The sequence below is a fragment of the Mus caroli genome, unplaced genomic scaffold (assembly GCF_978045245.1).
Source record: "Mus caroli unplaced genomic scaffold, Mus_caroli_1 scaffold_18, whole genome shotgun sequence".
NCBI classification, from domain to species: Eukaryota; Metazoa; Chordata; class Mammalia; order Rodentia; family Muridae; genus Mus; species Mus caroli.
This window is the reverse complement of record NW_028227273.1, coordinates 20995829-21016204: the sequence shown is the minus strand read 5'-3', so window position 1 is coordinate 21016204 and position 20376 is coordinate 20995829. Positions and strand designations below refer to the sequence as shown.

The 20376-nt window shown below is 42.5% G+C and overlaps 1 protein-coding gene across 1 annotated transcript in view; it reads right to left on the bottom strand.

The window, feature by feature from the left end:
- Positions 1 to 10214, bottom strand: part of Xdh (xanthine dehydrogenase) — a 63965-nt gene extending 53751 nt beyond the window's left edge. Inside the window, exons 1-3 of the mRNA XM_021185682.3 lie at positions 10089 to 10214; positions 3547 to 3604; positions 721 to 817 (exon numbers count right to left, since the gene is read on the bottom strand). Coding sequence (XP_021041341.1) covers positions 721 to 817; positions 3547 to 3604; positions 10089 to 10139 — 206 coding nt within the window. The 5' untranslated portion in view covers positions 10140 to 10214. The remainder of the gene's footprint in view (positions 1 to 720; positions 818 to 3546; positions 3605 to 10088) is intronic.
- Between the last annotated feature and the right edge of the window lie 10162 nt (positions 10215 to 20376).

The following is a 20376-nucleotide window of genomic DNA, read 5'->3' as shown; positions in this document are numbered from 1 at the left end:
CCCTGGGGTAAAGGTAGAGATGAAACTCTAGCCCCTTCCCTGTATCTCTCCCTTAGTTATCAATCTTTCATGAAAATAAACAACATCAGTTTCTTAAAAATATGCCAGCTCTGTGCTAGGGGCTGAGGAAGTAAGGCTAAATAACATGAAATCCCTACCCTGGAAAAGCTTGTAGTCAATGCAAGAGATAGAAGTGGGTGTAGAGATGTGATGTAAAAATCTGACAGTCAATGATTCAGGAGTGCTGTGCAGAGGGCATTAAGATGTCTGCATAGACAAGGAGGGCCTAACTCAACCTTGGGGACCAAGCAGCACTTCTTAGAGGAGATGCTGTTGGGGCCCAGTATTTCCAGGTAGAAAATTCCTGGTGAGAGGACATACAGGACAGGAAACATTGTGTAAAAAGATCAAGAAATAAGTAGAGCTGGGCCATGAGTTCATAATGTTAAGTTTGAGGAGTATTGAATCATTGATGGCAAAGGAAACTGGGGAGGAACTCAGGGACATACTGTGGAGTATTGGGGATGGATTTTATGGGATGCCATGTTAGCCTCAACTGTAGCCATTCATCAGCCAGGAAAGATACCCTATAAGACATCATTCTATGATCTTTGTTCATGATTGGAGTCTCCTCGGAAACACACATGCTCACACACTCACTCACAAGATGATCCCACATCCTACCCTCCCGTGGAGCACCAGGCAGCAGGCAAAGGATACATGATCTTGTTCTGAAGGCGGTCATACTTGGAGATCATCACGGTGCATGCCCCACAGCCACCTTCTCCACAGCCAAGCTTGGTCCCACACAGCCCCACTGAGCAGCCTCTTGTTAAGGACACAGATCCAGAGAAAGAACTCTACAAACAGCTGGACAGAGCCTCACAGGCTCAGCTTAAACACAAATGAAGCCCTTGACCCAGGAAGCAGCGGACCTATGGCCTCCTCAATCCATGAGGCTGAACTGCACCATACAGATGTAAGAACAGATCAGCTCCACTGCAGATGAGTCAGTACCCACAGAACACCATCCAGGATACAAGCTCCAGGCTCAGGGTCTCCCAGTGTCTGAGCAAGAGGACCTCGCATCTCAAAGACAGCATTTGGGGTGTTGAGGTGAGCAGTGACACTCCTCAGCCATTCTGAGGACTTACCAAGGCTTGGATTTTTTCACCCTGAAAACTACAGCCTGATAACGTTCCTGAAACCAAAATTAAAGCTGAACCAGGCTTTTGAATATCTCACATAGTATATATAAATGTAAAACAAAAGATTGGGAACCAATAATGGACCCAGCTCTTATGCATACTGTGGAAAGATAATCTATTACCTTGTTAACTGGTAGGCTAGTCCAAACCCACAGCAGTCACGTGGCCACCTTTCTTGAGCCATAAAGGCCTCTTTGTTGGGTTTCTACCAGTCCCTAAGCCCCCCCATTTCTCTTCTCAGGATGGGAGACACAGAGAATTACAAGCAGATAGCCTCGTCCTCTATTTTCAAGATAAAATTAACAAGAAGAACGATATTACACTTATATTTAAAGCTCTTGATTTCCACAGCAATTTGCTTAGGCAAGAGCTACTATTGCTCTGCAGATTTGAATGCAAAGCACAAACAAGCTGAGGTCTAAACTGTAACACGAGCTGCAGAATGTCATTGTGTGTGTTATAGTCCTCTGACTAAGAGTCTCCTGACTCCAGAGCTGTGTGCAACCCATCTCCTCCTCTGCCAAAGAGGCTTCCCAAGACCTCAGGATTTTTTGTTCTCTTCTTTGTTCTCTTTAACCGAGGAATATATAGTTCTTTGCAGCTGATACATCTAGAAAGTGTATGGACAGAGATGGTATGGTACGATCTAGTCTTTATCTTCTAGCCTTGACGTCTTTCTAGAAACCCCAGGCTAGGAATATTTCTCCTGCTCTCACAAATTAACTACCAGCCCAGACTGCAATAAGGAGGAGGACTTTATACTTTCTGTGGCAGCTTTCAGTTTTAAATTTCATCTGAGCTTTGATTTACTAAGCCTGTCCAGTGAGATAAGGAGTTCTTGCGGCTCTTAGGCGTCAGAAATAAAAACTGAAACTAGTAGAGAACTAAAATGAACTTTGTTCTCAGAACACTGGAATTCATATCAACAACTTCCTAGTGGGGTTGGGCTGATAACAGAGTCCTCTTTCCTACTCACAAAAGATTCACCAGGGTCCTCTTCTGAGCCTTCAGATATGCCCATACCAAGTCATCCTCTATGCTGTCTGAGAGGTGTGTGCACCAAAGTTAAGGTTGTGAATCTGGGCTCACTTCTGTGAGTACTGAGCAAGTGGGTCACTCACACCTCTGAGGCAGAGACAAGGACACCATAAACAGATGTTGAGAGGAGCACAAGGCCCTGGAGACTTGCCAGCCTGGATGAGAAGTGCATGGCTGCAGCTTCCATCCAGGGTCTATCAGAACTTGCTCATAATATACTTAGTGAAAAGCAGATCACTTAATCAGTGCTGGCCTCACTTCCTCTCCAAGGGAGATGATGTTATACTTCCACAGAATTTCTGTGAAGATTACATGACATCAGCTATACAAACTACTTTGAACTTTGCCTGTACATGACAAGTGTCCATTAAATGTCAGCACCTATATTTTCTGTTGGTTTTGATCCAGGGTCCCAGAATACTTTAATAACATGAAAGAACAAAAGGCGTGGGATCTTTTAGAAGCCTTCCCCACAATGGATGAAGAGCAGAATATTTACAGCAGTGGTTCTCAGCCTTCCTAATGCTGTGACCTCATGTTGTGGTGGCCTCCATTATTTATTTATTTTATTTTATTTTTTTGCTACTTTATAACTATAATTTTGAAACTGTTATGAATAATAATGTAATTATCTGATATTCAGCATATCTGATAAACAACCCCTGTGAAAGGGCCATTTGGCATCCCTCCAAAGGGGTTGTGACACCCAGGTTGAGAACCACCTCTCTAAGGTGTCTCCTGCCCTTGATATCTCTAAAGCCTGCCACTAAGCAGTCAATGCCTTACACAGTACCCACTGCAATCATCCTTTCTCAGTGTACAACACTTGTCTGGGAATGCTCAGTAACCATATGGAGTTTACCTACTATACGAAAGGCCCAAGGTTCAATGCCCAACAGTGCAAGAAAAAGTAATAGGAATCCTTCTTATGGTCTCTCTGGACCTATATTGAACCAGAGAGGATCCTGGGTAATCCTGTATGTGTTCAACAAATGTCAACTAAAGAAGAGCTCACTACCATGAAGTTCGTGGGGGCTGCCAAGGAGGGCTTTCATGGGCACAGAAAATGCTGGAATTACTAGACTCTTTACTGAAGAAGTCTGAAAGAAAACCATGAACAGCCTCTCATTTGAGGACTGAGAGTTTATTATCTAGGGAGCCTAGGATCACCCAAGGACTCTCAGTTATATTGAGTGCCACAGCTGTGCAGACTTCTTCGAGGTCACTTGGAAATTACTTAAGCGTCAGAGACTAGCCCTATGGTCCCCTCACCCTCATTTCCATTGAAGAGTCAGGATACACTTTCTTCTAAGGTAGACCAGAAGTGTTGTTTCAGGGTCTGCATTTTTCTCCACCACCTACCAAGAAAATACATCAAAGAATCACCTTTCCACTCTTTTGCAGTTGGTTTTCTCCCTTTTGTCTCTCAACCCAAAATCTGTAGAGTTAATGGGCACAGAATAGGTAGACCATGACAATCAAGGCATTTCTCTTTCTCAATCCCATAAAAAATGAACACATGAGCTGTAAAACACAATCATGCCCTCGGGTCCTAGAATTCCACCTGGACACACCACAGAAGCTTGGGGTCTATGCTGCTAAGAGCATCTTCTAAGTCAAACATATTGCCTCATTTCTCCTGCCTCTTCCCAGCCACCCACTCCAGAGTTGGAGGTGTCAGCATGCAGACTCTAACTTTGCATCCATGTGTATGTCTGCTCAGATTCTGTGTGTGATGAGAGACAGTTGCATACGTAGTCCATGCTCATAGCAAAGTGTGGTATGCAATAAGCTACACAGTAGCAACATGAGCACACTAGCACGGAAGAGCAATCTCAACACAAAAACCCATCCATGTGTTCAGTAAGGTAGAAAAGGCCAATGTGAGATGCTCTCTCCAGATGTAAACCTTCCAAGAAGATCCAGGAGGGGCCATTTCACTACTCCCCATATTTAAAGGCAAAGAATTTGGAATAAGAGATCTTTTAAGAGAACTGTGCTATATATTGGTCCTAGAGTTTCTTCAAGTGAAAGGAAAAGAAACATCTGCCTCACACCTCAAACTAAAAGAAGGGATACCCTTTGTACCATATATAAATCTGCCACTCCTCCTTCACAGTCGTGCCAGGGGCCAAACCAACCCAAGACTTTCTCAGAGGCCCCGATGAAAGAACAGCAGGAACTTTAATTCTATGTCCTTGTCCAGGAGTGGACTTGGCAAGGCCAGTCTAGGGCTAGAGCCTGTATATCCTCAGAAGAGTCAAGGTGGCAGCTTCTGGGGTCCAGGCTCTTCCCCCTGGGGACCAGGCTCTTCCCCCCGCCCCTGAGCTGTGGTTATCAGGCCTAAGGCAGCTGTGTCTGCATGACCCTAGGTTCTCTTTGCCAAGATTGTCTGACTTAGCTCTGCTGACTCTGACGATTTTTCCCTTCTACAAATAGAACATATGACACTGTACTTCTTAAGAATTCTGCTTGGGCCGGGCGTGGTGGCGCACGCCTTTAATCCCAGCACTCGGGAGGCAGAGGCAGGCAGATTTCTGAGTTCGAGGCCAGCCTGGTCTACAAAGTGAGTTCCAGGACAGCCAGGGCTATACAGAGAAACCCTGTCTCGAAAAACCAAAAAAAAAAAAAAAAAAAAAAAAAAAAGAATTCTGCTTGGCATGAGTCACCAACCTGTGAGAGACCTCTTGGTCCCACCTATTGCTTTTGCTTCTTTATTTCTTGTTTTCCCTATTTCTTCACCCTGGTTCTCCCTCTTGATAGATCACCTTTCAGGACACGCAATCCTGAAGGTTCTGGACAGTATAGGACATATAGTGGTCTGCCGTACCATAACTAAAGGTAGACCCAGCATAATGTTGCTAACTAGAAATCATGTGTTTAAACTCCTACTTAAGCCTAAATTAAAAGTGGAAATATTGGCTCACATTCCCAGAGTTTAATCAGTTCAAGAATTTTGTTAGCAGTGGACAGACTACAGACCATACATGATGTAGATAGGGTTGGCTTGAGTGTATTTAAGTCAGTGTCAGGAAGGTTACTTAGAGGAAGTGACAGAGCTGATAATAGAAGTATTCTTTGTACAATGGACCCTTCATGTTGGGGGCTGAGATAAAGCAGAGGGCATAAGAAATGCACATCACACATGTCATGGGATACATCAGCAAGCACTCCCTGCCATAGTTCCTGAAGAATCCTTGAAGCCATCAAAAGAATTAGCCCTACACAGTTGAAATGGCACCTTAAAATAGAGCCAGTTAAGAGAGCTCCTTCTTGCTGTCTCATGAATCATTCTAGGTTCAGACTGTTTGGGGAAACTTTGCTAGAAAACAAAATGGTGCATGTGTGTGTTGTGTAGTGTGGTGGTATATATGTATATAGTTCATGTATGTGAGTGTGTGGGTACATACATACATACACACACATGGATACATACATGCATATACACAGCAATAGATAGATAGATAGATAGATAGATAGATAGATAGATAGATAGATAGATAACATAATGGGACATCAGTTGTCTTCCTCTAGCTCGCTCAGTCTTACTATCCTTAGGCAAGGTTTCTCACTGAACCAGAAGCTCACTGTCTAGGTTAGACTGACTGGTCCATGAGCTCTTGGGACCTGCCTCTCTCCAACCACCAATGTTGACATGTGCAGCCTTTCCTGGCTTTTTGTATGGAAGCTGGGGATTTCAGACTCAGTTTCTTATGCCTGCAGAGCTAGTGTTCTTAGCTACTGCAGCACCTCCCTTGCCCCAATATTAGTATTTTTGTATTGACTCCAAATAATACATTCCTGAAACTTGTAGAACTTCCCCTTCAATAATGTTTAAAGGAAAGTGCAAGATACAAAGTATAATCCTTAGACAAATATTACATTTTTTCTCTCATTTGGGATCCATCTGTATATAGACATGTATGTATATGACATGGTGGTACAAGTGAAACTAGGTAGGAAGAAAGAGAATAAACAGGAGGGGAAGGGGAAGAAGTGGAGTATATGAGTAATATGATCAACATACAACATATACAATCATACAACATACTCATATAATTTTTAATTTAAGTTTAAAATTAATGTTTTCTTTAATTAGTTTTCTTTTATGATAACACCCCAGGATTCCAGCTTGCTCGATATCCTGGTTATTAAGGCAAAGCTTCTTTTCTAGAAGTCACACAGGCAAATAAAAATGACCCAAAATGACATTTATCACCCTCCTGGTTGGCATCAGTGACCTAAGTGTGCCATTTCTCCCCTTGTTTCTCCTTCTCCTTTATAGTACATCACACTAGACACACACACACACACACACACACTGCCTGCTAGGACCACCTACAAATTCAAGGTAAGTTCCTCAGTGTCTCTGAAGACCCCTTTAAACATGTCTTCACTTTTAGCTGTCCTGCCTCCTACTTCCCCGGCAAGTCTGTCTGATGGAAGTTAAAATCCATCTCATATCTCCTAGTCCTGTGAGCATATCTCTCTCTCTCTCTCTCTCTCTCTCTCTCTCTCTCTCTCTCTCTCTCTCTCTCTCTCTCTCTCTCTCTCTCTCTCTCTCTCTCTCTCAGACATATTGACTTCTTGGGAGACTTCATATGCTGCCCTACCCAAAGCTTTCTACCTCACCACCTTCTCTTGAATATCTACACAGAACAGCCATGCTACGTTGGAGATGTGTCTCACGAGCTTCCCACGGTGTGCCCCACGGAATAGTCTCCACAGAAAGCCCAGAGGGAAAACACTTGGCAGGCATCCCAGGTGAATCTGAAATATTCCCTCCAAGGCCATATTTGGAGCACTTGCTACCTAGCTGACAGGGTGGTTGTAAAACCTTTAGGAGCTGAGGTACCTGGTGAAAGTAGGTCATGGGGTTGTGGGAAGGCTTTGGGGGCTATACCCAAACTCTGGCACTTCCTTCTCTCCGTCTCCTCTTCTGTCATATTGTGGATAATGGCCCCTTCCCTCTATTTACCTTGATCATCTGCTCAAGTTATGAGGCCTATTTGTGGACTAACTCCAGTGAAACCATGAGCCGAAACAAATCCTTCCTTCCTTCCTCCCTTTAATTGATTCTGCCAGGTATTGTGGTGCCTGGGATACAAAAGGAACTTACACTGCAGGGCAAGTAACATGGGCCAGCCTTGATGGGCCAGCAACATGGCTCAGTGGATAAAGGTGCCTGCCACCAAGCTTGATAACCTAAGCTGAGTTCAATTAATATCTTCTCTCACTCTCTCTCTCCCTCCCCCTCTCTCTCAGAGAGAGAGAGAGAGAGAGAGAGAGAGAGAGAGAGAGAGAGAGAGAGAGAGAGAGAGAGAGAATAAATACATAGAATTCAAAGAAAAATGAGTGAGTAGATTGCTCTGAAAATTTGAACTTTAAAAATAAAATGATTGCTGGGTATTGTGTTGTGTTTTAGTTGTGCATGCTGTTAATCACAGCACTCAAGGCTCAGAGGCAGGCCAGTCTCTGTGAGTTCGAGGCCAGCCTGGTCTACATAGTAAGACCCTGTCTCAAATAAATAAATAATAAAAAGGAAGGAAGGAAGGAAGGGAAGAAGGATGAAGGATAGAAAAAAGGAAGAAGGTCCTAAAGGTGATAACATACTATATACATTAAATCTATAACATTAAAATTATAATTATCCAGTGAAAGAATAAAGCTGCATGCCTCCAGCTATGTCCTCTTCCTGTATGGATTTCTCTTGCATCCCTCTCAGTAAAACTGGAATCCTGGCCCCTTAAGAGGACATCACCAACAATGCTGGTGAGATATTGAGCAACTCTTTCCCTTTAGTACTGACTCCAGAAGAGGACAGGTCACCAAGGTCCAGGCCACTCCCAGAAGATCCCACAGGCACTTGGTGTCTCATACCTGAGCCCTCTCTAAGCCCACTGGTGCAGACAGAACCATGCAGTGTAGAAAACAAGGAAAGGAAGAGGTGCCCTGAGGAGAACCAGCTGCCATCTTTCTACCGCTTCTTTGGTAATTTCTTTGCACAACCTCTCTGGCCCAATGCCTAGAACATCTTGAAGAAGGAAATGAATCTGAAGTTACTCAATGCCTGTGCTCACCCAGATTGCCTGCTAGCTCTGGCTTCTTACTACTCACCAATTGCCCTTACTCTCTCCATCCTTCTGGAGAGCTCACACCTTTTTAAATGACAGGCTGGCTATTCATCAGGATAACCTGACAGGACCAGAAGCTCCCAGGCATAGAAGCGACTAGTGTGATGCTACACTGTAAAAATCTAAAAATCACTTCTCTACAGTGCTAGTAAAATGCAAGGAGAAGCAATTTCAGCCAAGCCAGTTCAATCTTTTAAATGTCTTTTGTGCCCAGTGGTTACATCACAGAGATGAAGAAACAGTTGTTAACTTGGCTTCCTGGAAATACAGCTCACCTCAAAAACACTCCTTTCTAGACACAGAGGTTAACAGCAAGCTATCCCCTCAGAAGAACCGTGGGTCACGCATAAATCAACACCCTACGTTAGAGTAAGATATGACCTTCAGAACACTTTGAACCTGCCACTAGCTCACTGAAAAAAAATTCATTTATGAGCGCCCCAAAGATGATGATGTCTGTGTGTGCACAGTATTTCCAGGAAGCCAAATTAACAGCTGTCTCTTCACCTCTGTGATGTAACCACTGGGTACAAAAGACATTTAAAAGATTGAGTTCAAAAGCCTTACTACCATCAGCTTACATTTCACCCTAGCCCTTGTCTTGGTCCAAGCTTGCCCAACTCAAAAAAAAAAAAAAAAAAAAAAACAATATATCAGAGATATTCAGGGATCCAGGGATGGGGCCACTCCCACTGAATCCACAGGCTTTACAGTACTGGTGTTGAAATGACACCTAAAGTTTGTGTGCTAGTTAGCCAAGCAGATGCTGGCAGTCTAAGTCCTTGGGAATTCTTGAAATCACATGTTCATTCTTGCAAATTTCTTCAGAAATTACTCAGTCTCTTCAATCAACACAAAAGTGTCAAAATAAAAAAACAAGTAAAATTGTTTTGGGGGGAAGCCTTTGGCCCACTCATGGTTTGTGAAGTCCATGTGGCCAGTTACAGTGCGGGAAATGAGGGTTCTTCTCCTGCGACCTCAAGTGGGGAGCTGCAGTGCTGTGAGTACCTTGAAGGGAGGCCAACAGCGCCAGAAACAATACACTTAGCTTGCTCCTTCTCTCCCTGCACTGAGTTGACGTTGCAAAGATTCTCGGGCTATCAGGGATTTTTGTGGACCCCATACCACTTTACCTACATTCACAAGTGATGTTTAAGGGGTTTGCAATATTTACATATAGAACTGAGAGATGGTGATGGGGGAGTCCTTTATGGAAATAATGACAATAATGGCTTGCCACAAGGTGTCAGTATATGTCCCTGCACAGTAAATCAGCTCTAGATGTTAAATCTATGTACAGGATCATATATCAGAACCAGTGGCTTTTTGTGTCTTATGTCCCGGCATTAGCATAAAAGTGCCCGCCTCCTGCTGTTTGTATTAAAGAGAGCCATCGAAACACTAGAAACACAGAAATAGGGAAGTGCTGGTGCCTCCTCCTCTCACCTAGACTCTGTTCGTTTTCCCACCTCTGAGCCAGTGTGTCCTCTAGCATAGAGTGGACATCCCTCTCTCTTCCCTCCCCTTCCTCCTTTGCCCTCTGAGTGTCTTGCCTGTGTTCATCTTGCTCTAAAGTTACCAAACTACAGCAATATCTTTTAAGGGGTAAGATGAGACCAGAACACATCAAAGTGTCCACACAAGAGAAATGACACAGGTCCCTTTTCAGACAGCAGAATCTCTAAACCAAAGGTCAACTGCTACTTACCTTTTTGCCATTCACAAAGAAGACCAACTCATCTACCGTCGTCCTCGTCATCGTGACGGCCGGAGTCCCCGAGCTGCTGCGAGGTGCTTGTAGATATCACTGCCTGCAACTTGAAAGATACGCCTCCCAGCAAAATGAAACAAAGTTAGCCAATGAGAAAGAAGCAGCTCCAGGCATGGACAGCTCTTGGCAAGAGTCACAGGTTTGCACAATCCAGGAAGGACCAGACAGCCACACCGCAGATCCTACTCTGTCCTCCTAGTCAAAGTGCACAGAGGAAAGTGCAGCCATAGATTAAGGAAGCCTGCGTCTTGGCATGAGAAGACTGTGAATTCTGGGCACCTGCCCTTGTGAAACCTGCTTCATCCTCCTCCCGCTTGCCATACCAGGAAGAGGGGGGAAGGAGCAGTTTGCCAGCCAGTGAGGCTGATTCACTCTCTTCCCGTTCACACTTGTTATTTTCCCAAACCGGCTCACCCTGACACAGGCTCGCCACTGGCCTGCACAGCTCACTCTCTCAGGGCCTGGCAGAATGTGAAGGTCAGAGACACAGACCCTCATGTCCAGACTCAAACCCTGACCTTTGACTACAGCCTGTCACTTATCGCCTGCAGGACTCAGCTGTTTCTTCTTGGAAAGGGGCATCAAGATGACACCAAAAGCAGAAAGCTGAAAAGCAAAAGGTCTCTCGGGCGTGCCTTATAAACTTGCAGAGAATGGAAATCACTTTTGAGCAGTCACTGGAACAATCCCAATAACAAATCATGTTCCAGACTTTCACAAAACTTGTCAAATTATCAGAGGAACTCATACACCAAAACATGTTACAAGCACCAAGTAAATAAAATAAACTAATACAACACCACCCACCACAGTCTGTTAATAGAGCTGAGAGCCCCCAGCCCCATCAAGGACCATTAACTTCTAGTGTAAATGCCTATGCACAGCATCCACTCAGACAACACTCGTGGGCTCTCCTTGCTCCATCCCTCCCACCACTCCATTCCACCCACCTTCACATCAGCAGGCACTCTGTCCTTCCCCAGCCCTGCAGTCACTCAATCACTCAGCCAACCTACAGGGGGACACGTGTCATCGTCCTGGAAGACCACAGAAACGGAAGAAAAGTGCATGGTCAGATGAACCTGGTGCAGCAACAACATTTTGGGAAACAGGACTCCTGGGACAGTCACATCATCAACACAACGCCCCTTTGCTGGCACAGCCCTGACAGAATCAAGAATGAACTTATTCGTCGGTCAATCAATATCCCAGTTTACCCTTAGACTTATGCACCAAAATCCCTTCAAGTTTCTCGGTCCAGGAGATTCTGGTCATCATAAAACAGTACTTGCTACCCGGAATCAAATTCCTTACGAAATGGGCAGTTTGGCTGTCTGGGGATGTTAGTGACATGGCTGGTAGAGCTGTTGTTGTTGTTGTTGTTGTTGTTGTTGTTGATGATGATGATGATGATGATGATGATGATGCTTCTGAAAACAGGAAATGGAACTAACCATCCCAAGCCCAGGATAATCCTTCACCATAAAGAGTTGTCCAACCTAACATGTCAATCAAGTAGAGACAGAGATGTGGTGACCTGGAAGGAAAAGGGTGGGAAGAGGGACTAAGGCTGAACCTAAGGTGTGTTTTGTTAACTCCCTGTTCCTCACACTCCTATGATGGACTGGTGTTCTGTTCCGTGACTCATCCTCATGAGCTCTGCCTTTCCCCCATAGTCCCAGGGAAAGCTCTGAAGGCTGGATTTAGTGTCAGCTCCATCACCTTTGCAAAAGTCACTGGCTTGGGTCCGGTGGCCACGTTCACAGACACGGCTTACTTTAACTACTCTGTAAAATCAATTCTGCCAAAAAAGTAAAGAAAGAGGGCAAACTGTCCCAGCAGATGGTGAGAGAGTGCTGGATGGAGGATATAGGAATGTGAAACCTAGGGGTTGGTAAGGCCCACAGTACCCCTCCCCTGCCATAATCTGAAGGCACAAACAACCTGACTGAGGCAGTGCTGGAACAGGCAAAACTGAAAGAGGAGCTGAGAAATTAGCTGGAACTAACCTCAGCCCTTGGAGAGTTGCCTTCGAAAAGAAAAAGCAGCCCACAGACACAACTCCAGAGAGAGAGAAAAGGACTCTAAAGTTGGGAAGTTCACACCACACATCACTCTGGCCCCCATGGCTGCTGCTGCCTTGTGGAGCCAGAGACCCTTTGGAACCACAGGAAGTAAACAGGTTGCAGCCGCTGGATAGGAGCAGTAAACCTAAGGCACACAAACTGTGGCCATAGCTGAAATGTGGTAAGGTCACCGGAAGCAGGGAGATTCTCAACACTTCCCACCCTGACCACAGCTGAGAGAAGCTATGTGGATAACAGGAAGCCTGTGGTGGAACTTGTTGCAATGCACTGATGGACCTGTAGATGTGGGGTTGTGGCTTTCTCCTAACCAATGAGAATTGTTGACTGAGAACATTTTTATTTCCATTCACTGCTCATTTGCATTCATGTTTTTTTATTTTATTTTTTGTTTCCTATATATCTTAGTTTATTTAAGTCTTTACATTTTTTTCTGTTAGTATGTATACGCTTATATTTTAAATTCAGGTGATGTGATGTGATTTGTATCTTGCTGGGGAAAGCTCTTACATCTTTCTTTTCTCTAAATTTAATACAACATTTTCTTTACTGCTTTTCATATGTCTAACCCATATACTTAACTTAATTCTTACCCCAGTCCTTCCTATCCCATCGTCCACACCCCTTCATTTTACCACTTAAATATGTGACTTTCTCCCCCAACAAGAACTCTACTTCTCTTCGGCAGATAACCTGGGGCCTTATGGTAACTCATAATAGCTGTCATTACAGTCATCTTGGGTAATAATAAATTTAAGGTAGAACAAGCTACCAAAAATAAACAATGATATACATAAAGCAAAGACATAGACCATGGGGAAGGGGAAAGAGCTGCAAACCAGAGAACAGATACTCCTCAAGAGAAGCACAATGCACACAAAAGAGACACGAAAGGCATGAGAATATTTTCCATTATGACAACCCACAGACTGACATCTTGTTAACAATGGAAACCAAAAATTATAAGATGTTAAATTACATACACATGCAAAAAGAAATTGCAGAGTTTTGTCAAAAAAAAATTTTTTTTTTCAAAGGCCAAACAGAGGATGCAAATAAACTGATAAGGAACTTAGCTCAAGTTGTGAAATAGATTCAAGACACAGAGAGAAAGTTGCCGATATGACATGGCTACAGGAATCAGTAACTGGGAGGAAAAAGTTAAAATATGGAAGAAAAATCACCAAGGAAATGCAGTCTGTACAAGGAATAGAGGGATTCTGGAAATGAAAGAATCAATCAGGTAACGAGTAACACAGCAGAGCGTCATCAACAAACATGAAAAAGAACTGATCTCAAGAGTAGATGCCAAGGTTGAGACAATAATACACACAGACATATAGAAGGGGAAATGGGCCAGGGAGATTTCTCAGTGGCTAGAATGCTTGTATGAAATGTAGACTTTGGGTCCCGAGAGCCCACCTAAGTGACAAACATGTATGCAAGCCCATCTGTAATTCCAGCATGAGATGGTAGATCAAGCTACCTAGCAAGGCTAGCCATACTGACAAGTTCTGGGTCAGATTTGGAGGCCAATGGACATCCCCACTCATGCCCATACACCCAAGAGAACAAAGTCAAGACTACATGAGATGGAAGAAGATGACAGACAATCAAATATCTTAGACAACCTAGCCAATGAAATTTTAGCTAAGAATTGCCTGAATCTAGAGGGACAGACATACAAATAGAGAAAGACTTCAGAATCCCAAGTAGTCAGGACCAGAGAAGAATCTCTCCAAAATGTATTATACTCAAAATATCAAAAATACAAAGCAAGGAAACCATAGAGGAAAATGCCCACAAACAGAGGCATAAACATTTGAGTAACATCAGATCTGATGTCAGCAACCGTAAAAGCATAGAATAATACATTTGAATCCTTAAAAGAAATTGTTGTTAGCCAAAATTGCTGTACTCTGAAAACAGATGAGAAAATAGGAATATCTCAAAACAACACAAGCTTACACATACACTAAATAAATAAATCATACAATTCATAACAACTAGGTCAGCACTGAGAATAATCTTTAAGGATTATTATACATAGAAAAAGAAGAAAGTTTCACACATGAAAACACAGGGAAGAATATATTCTATGAAAGGAACAAACACTTTCAACACCACCGGGAACAAAAGAAAGGAACTGCCAATCATCCCATCAACAAGAGCAACAGGCAACAAAGGCATAAACAATAGCAAACCCTTCTCAATTATAGCCTTGAATACCAATGGCTTTAAGACAATAATTAAAAGACACAGACTAATGGACTGTATTTTTAAAATGTGATCCAATTATCTGTGGTCTCCAAGAAACTCACACAGCTAGGAAAGTAACTGAGAATCAAAGGTTGGAAGGCAAACTGTCAAGCAAACAGAAGCCACAAACAAGCAGGTAGAATGATTCCCATATCTGATTACGTAGATCTCAAACCAAAACTAGTCAGAAGAGATGAGGTAGTTGACTGGGTATTAATAAAAGGAACAGTTCACCAAGAGGATACAACCATAAATGTTTCTGTCTTGAATATTGAGACCCCAGTTTCATAGAAGACTCTACATAAACCCAGATATAGTAATAGTGGAGACTTTGGTACTTCATTTGTATACCTAGGTAGGCCTTCCAAACTAATGATCAGTCAAGGGAACTCAGAGATTAACTACATCATAGATCAAATGGAACTAATAAACCTGCAGAACATTCCACCCATCTGATGGACGTGAACTTTCTTTTCAGCCACAGTTGGAACCATCTCTAAAACTGACCACATTATAGGCCACAACACAAGCATCATAAATACAAAGAAAAATCAAAATAATCTCCCACATTGTATCAAATCACAGTGGAATAAGCTAGAAACCAATATCAAGACTAATCTCAGAAAATATACAAATATCTGGAGACTGAACAATATGTTTTTGTTCAGGAACAAAATAGGAAATGGGTCATTGAGGGAATCAGGAGAACTTGAAAATTCCTAGAAACAAACAAATCCCTGGGATACAGGCAAGTCAGTCCTAAGAGCTTAAACGTTCACATTAAAACAACAGAAGGGCTGGAGAGATGGCTCAGTGGTTAAGAGCACTGACTGCTCTTCCAGAGGTCCTGAGTTCAATTTCCAGAGACCACATGGTGACTTACAACTATCTGTAATGGGATCTGACTGGGACAGTGTACTCACATATATAAAATAAATAAATCTTTAGAAAAAAAAGGATCTCAATTAAATAACCCAATGAGTAACTTCAGGACTCCTCAAAATCAAGAAGAAGCCTACTCCAAATACAGCAGACACAAATAGATTTGTGAATTAGAGACTGAGTATAATACATGGAATTAGTCAAATAATTGTTTCTTTGGAGGTATTAACAAAATTAACCAACTTCTAGACAGACTAACCAAAAGAGACACAAATAAATAAAATTAGAGATGAAAAGAACATGGTTGCAATAGACTAGTGAGGGCATATCATTAAGGACTGCTTTGAAATTATATATTCTTGGAAAATTGAAAAATCTAGAAGAAATGGATAAATGTCTAAACTCATATTGCCTACCAAAATTAAAGGCAGAAGATATAAACAATCTGAACAGAGGCATGACAAGCAAAGAGATTAAAGCAAAAATTAAAAGACTCTCCACAAAGAAAGTCTCAGAGCTAGACCCATTTATTGCCGAATTCTACCAAACTTTCAAGGAAATTCTAATACCAACGCTTCTCAAACTGTTCCAAAAAACAAAAATTAGAAGGACTATTAGTGAACATAGCCTACCATCAAACAAATTACAGCAAGTTCTGTGTAGAATGTGGAAAGAGAAGAATTCTCGTCCACTGTGATGGGGTATAAACTGGTACAGACAAGCATTAAAATTGGTGTGAAGACTTCTCCAACAACTAAAAACAGCTCTGCCGTATGACCCAGTGACTCTGCTCCTGAACAATTACCCAAATGAGGCTACATCCTATCACAGAGGCCCATGCACCTTTGTTTCTTGCAGCTCTTTCTACAATAACAGGGAAATAGAATTGGCCTAGATATCCATCAATAGATAAATGAGTTGCAAACTTTATATGCCCCGGAACGGGGGACTGCTGGGGCCAGGAGGTGGGAGTGCATGGGTAGGAGAGCAGGGGGGAGGGGGATGGTATATAGGGGACTTTCAGGATAGCATTTGAGATGTGAATGAAGAAAATATCTAATAAAAAAAATTGAAAAAAAAGAAAAAAGAAAATTTGGTACACAGATATGACTGAATTTTATTCAGCCATGAAGAAAAATTAAAATGTGAAACTTTCAAGAAAATAGTTGGAACTGAAAAAAAAAAACACATTAAGCTGAGTAGCCTGGACTCAGGAAGACAAAGGACATGCTTATTTTCAGACCTAAGTTCTAGTTGATAAATATGTGTATCTAAGTAGGAGCAAAGGTGATGCCTTAGTAATGATTTATTACTGTGATGAAACGATGACTAAGGTAATTTATAAAAGAAATCATTTAATTGGGGACTTTTTTTTTTTTACAGTTTCAGAGGGTTGGTCCATGATCATTGATGACAGGGATTGTGGTGTTAGGCAAGCAGGCATGGTGCTGAAGCAGTGGCTGAAAGCCACTTACATCCTAATCCCCAGTCAGAATGGGGGGTGGGGGTGGGGAGGGGTGCTGGTTCTAGCGTAGTTCCTCCAACAAAGGCCACATCTCCTATTACTTCCCAAATAGTTATACTAACTGGGGACAAGCATTTGGACCTATGAGCGTCTGGGGACATTCTCATGCAGACCTCCACAATACCCAAACCAAAGCAATGTGAGACAGAAGGAAAAGTGTGGGGAAGAGAAGAGAACACAAGAGGAATTAAAGGAAAAAGGAGGACACTTGGGATGAAAGGGAACACTGGGGACAAGAAGAGAAGGGAGGAGTTAGGAGCAGAGTGAGAGACTTGATCAAAAAGACAGACATATGAAAATGTCATATGGAAACTTGCTACTTTGTAAGCTAATTTAAATAAGCTAGTAAATAAGGAAGTTAAATAAGCCATAGCTTAAATAGATTATTTATGGCAGACATTCAACATTGGCAACTTTCTCTGGGATGGAAATAAAACTCCACTCTGTGTCTGCAAAACATTGAAGTGAAAAAGAAGTACATTTTAACTATGGGTTACACTGTCATTCAGAGACTTTATTTCCAGAATCACCAGTTGGAAGCTCCAATACGGAAATCTGACAAACACTTTGACAAATGTGATCAGTTCATATTTGGCAAAACATTTGCAACCACTTTCTCTGTGACTTTGAATCTTTTTAATTGACTAATAAAACTGTATATATGTATAAAGTGTTTTGAAATCGGGGTGATTTTAGAATGGTTCACTTGAGGCGGTTAACATATGCAGTAAATCATTGCTAGCATTTTTACAGTTTGAACACATCCTCTAATGGTTTTCAAAATGCAGTGTACCATTATTAAATACCACCACTGAATGTCTTCCCCCAACCTAACTAAAAAATGTGTGCTCTTTGGCTAACTTCTCTTCCTCCTCCTCTGTCCCAGCCTCAAGTAATGATGGTTCTAAAACCAACTGTTCATACCCCACCCAGAGGTGAGACGCAGTACTAATACCGAAAGAAATGTGTCTCCCTTATGCCGTTTCACAGAACAGCCTTCTGAAGAAGCCATGGATTCCGGCACACAGGCGTTCCTTGGCCTAATACAATCTTGGCTTTCTGTTGTAGCTTTTGTTGCCTGTGCTTTGGGGTTCACCTCCTAGACTCGCCTCCTGGACTCACCTCCCAGGACAACGTCTACACAGCCACATAGTTTGCTCTGTGTTGCATTAAAGCGGTTTATAGTTTGCGGTCTTGTGTTTTAGTCTTTCATGCCTTTTCCATTGATTTTTTTATATGATGTGATATAGAGAAATAATTTCATTTAAATATGAATTTCCAAGTTCTCCAACACATTTTATTTAAAACTCTTCCATCTCTTCATTGTATACTCTCAGAATCTTTGTCACCCCACTCCACCAAAATGATTTTTTAATACATGCATGGTTCTGTAAAGCTAGGTAGCTTGGATTTTTTTGGTTTTATTGATTTTTTTTTAATGTATGCACAGTCTGGTTCCCACAGTAAAACAATAAACTCTGAATTTAAGTATACGATGCCTCTGGTTTTGTGAGGTTTTTATTTTGGCAATTGTTGTTAGCTTTCTTCAGTATTCCTTTGCCTATTTGGATTGTTTGTGATTGTGTGTGAATTTGTTTTTAAGTAATTTGAAGCTGGAGAGATGGCTCAGAGGTTCAGAGCACTTGCTCCTCTTCCAGAGGACCCCAGTTCAGTTCCTAGTCTCCACATTGGACAGCTCACCTGCTCAAGGACCTATAACTCCAGCTCCAGGGGATTGAATACCTTCTTCTGGCCTCTGTGGGTACCTGCACACACATGCATATACACACACACATACACACACAGGCATATACTCAGACATAGATACACACTTGTACATAAATAAAAATGTATTTGAATGCTTACAGCCTCCATTTCTTAGTGTTCATGTGAAGATATTTCCCTTTCCTACTTTCTATCTTTTGTTTAGTTTTTTAAAATATACATCCTAACACTATCTGCCTCCAACCTTACCCCCAATGTATCTTCCTTCAAGCCTACTTGGTTGATTGATTGGTTGGTTGGTTGGTTGGTTGGTTGGTTGGTTGGTTGGTTGGTTGGTTGATTATAACCTACTTAATGCTGCCCATATGCACAAGGCTGTAGAATCATCCACAGGAATGTGGGCAACCTGTCAGTGACCACCTTACCAAACAAAGAGGACCCTGTACCCCTTAGCGGCCATCAATTCTCAATAGCTCTTCAGCAGGAAGCCTGCCCCACCCCATGCTGGGATTTTTAACTACCTTGATCTGACACAGGTCTTATGCAGATAATTATGGTTGCTGTGAGTTCATATATGGCACAGCCTGGTCAGGTTCCGAAGACGTTCACAATTCTTCTCCTCTTTCATAGTGTCCTTAAGACAAATGCCATTTGTTAATTTTTGTTTGAGTTGGGTTGGGTTGGGTTGGATTTTTTTCTTTTTTATTAGATATTTTCTTTATTTACACTTCAAATGTTATCCCCTTTCTTGGTTTCCCTTCCAAAAACCCCTATCCCATTTCCCCTCCCCCTGCTCACCAACCCACCCACTCACCACTCCTGCTTTCCTGTCCTCACATTCCCCTGCACTGGGGCATTGAGCCTTCTCAGGAACAAGGGCCTCTCCTCCCATTAATGTCCAACAAGGCCATCCTCTGCTACATATGCAGCTGGAGCCATGAGTCCCTCCATGTGTACTGTTTGGTTGGTGGTTTAGCCCCTGGAAGCTCTGGGGGTACAGGTTGGTTCATATTGTCATTCCTCCTATGGGGCTGCAAGCTCCTTCAGTTCTTTCTCTAGCTCCTTCATTGGGGACCCTGTGCTCCGTCCAATGGATGGCTGTGAGCATCCACTTCTGTATTTGTCAGGCACTGTCAGAGCCTCTCAGGAGACAACTATATCAGGCTCCTGTCAGCAAGCACTTGTTGACATCCACAGTAGTGTCTGGGTTTAGTGACTGTATGTGGAATGGATCCCCAGGTGGGACAGTCTCTGGATGGCCTTTCCTTCAGTCTCTGTTCCACTCTTTGTCTCTGTATCTCCTCCGATGGGTATAACATAGCTTCTGTAAGGCAAAGGACACTGTCAATAGGACAAAACAGCAATCAACAGGTTGGGGAAAGATATTTACCAACCCTACATTTGATCAAGGGCTAATATCCAATATATACAAAGAACTCAAGAAGTTAGACTCCAGAAAACCAAATAACTCTATTTTTAAAATGAGGTACAGAGCCAAACAAAGTATTCTCAACCAAGGAATACTGAATGGCTGAGAAGCACCAAAAGAAATGTTCAACATCCTTAGTCATCAGGTAAATGCAAGTCAAAATAACCCTGAGATTCCACATCACACCAGTCAGTATAACTAATATCAAAAACTCAGGTGACAGCAGATGCTGGTGAGGATGTGGAGAAAGAGGAACACTCCTCCATTGCTGGTGGGATTGCAAGCTGGTACAACCACTCTGGAAATCATTTTGGCAATTCC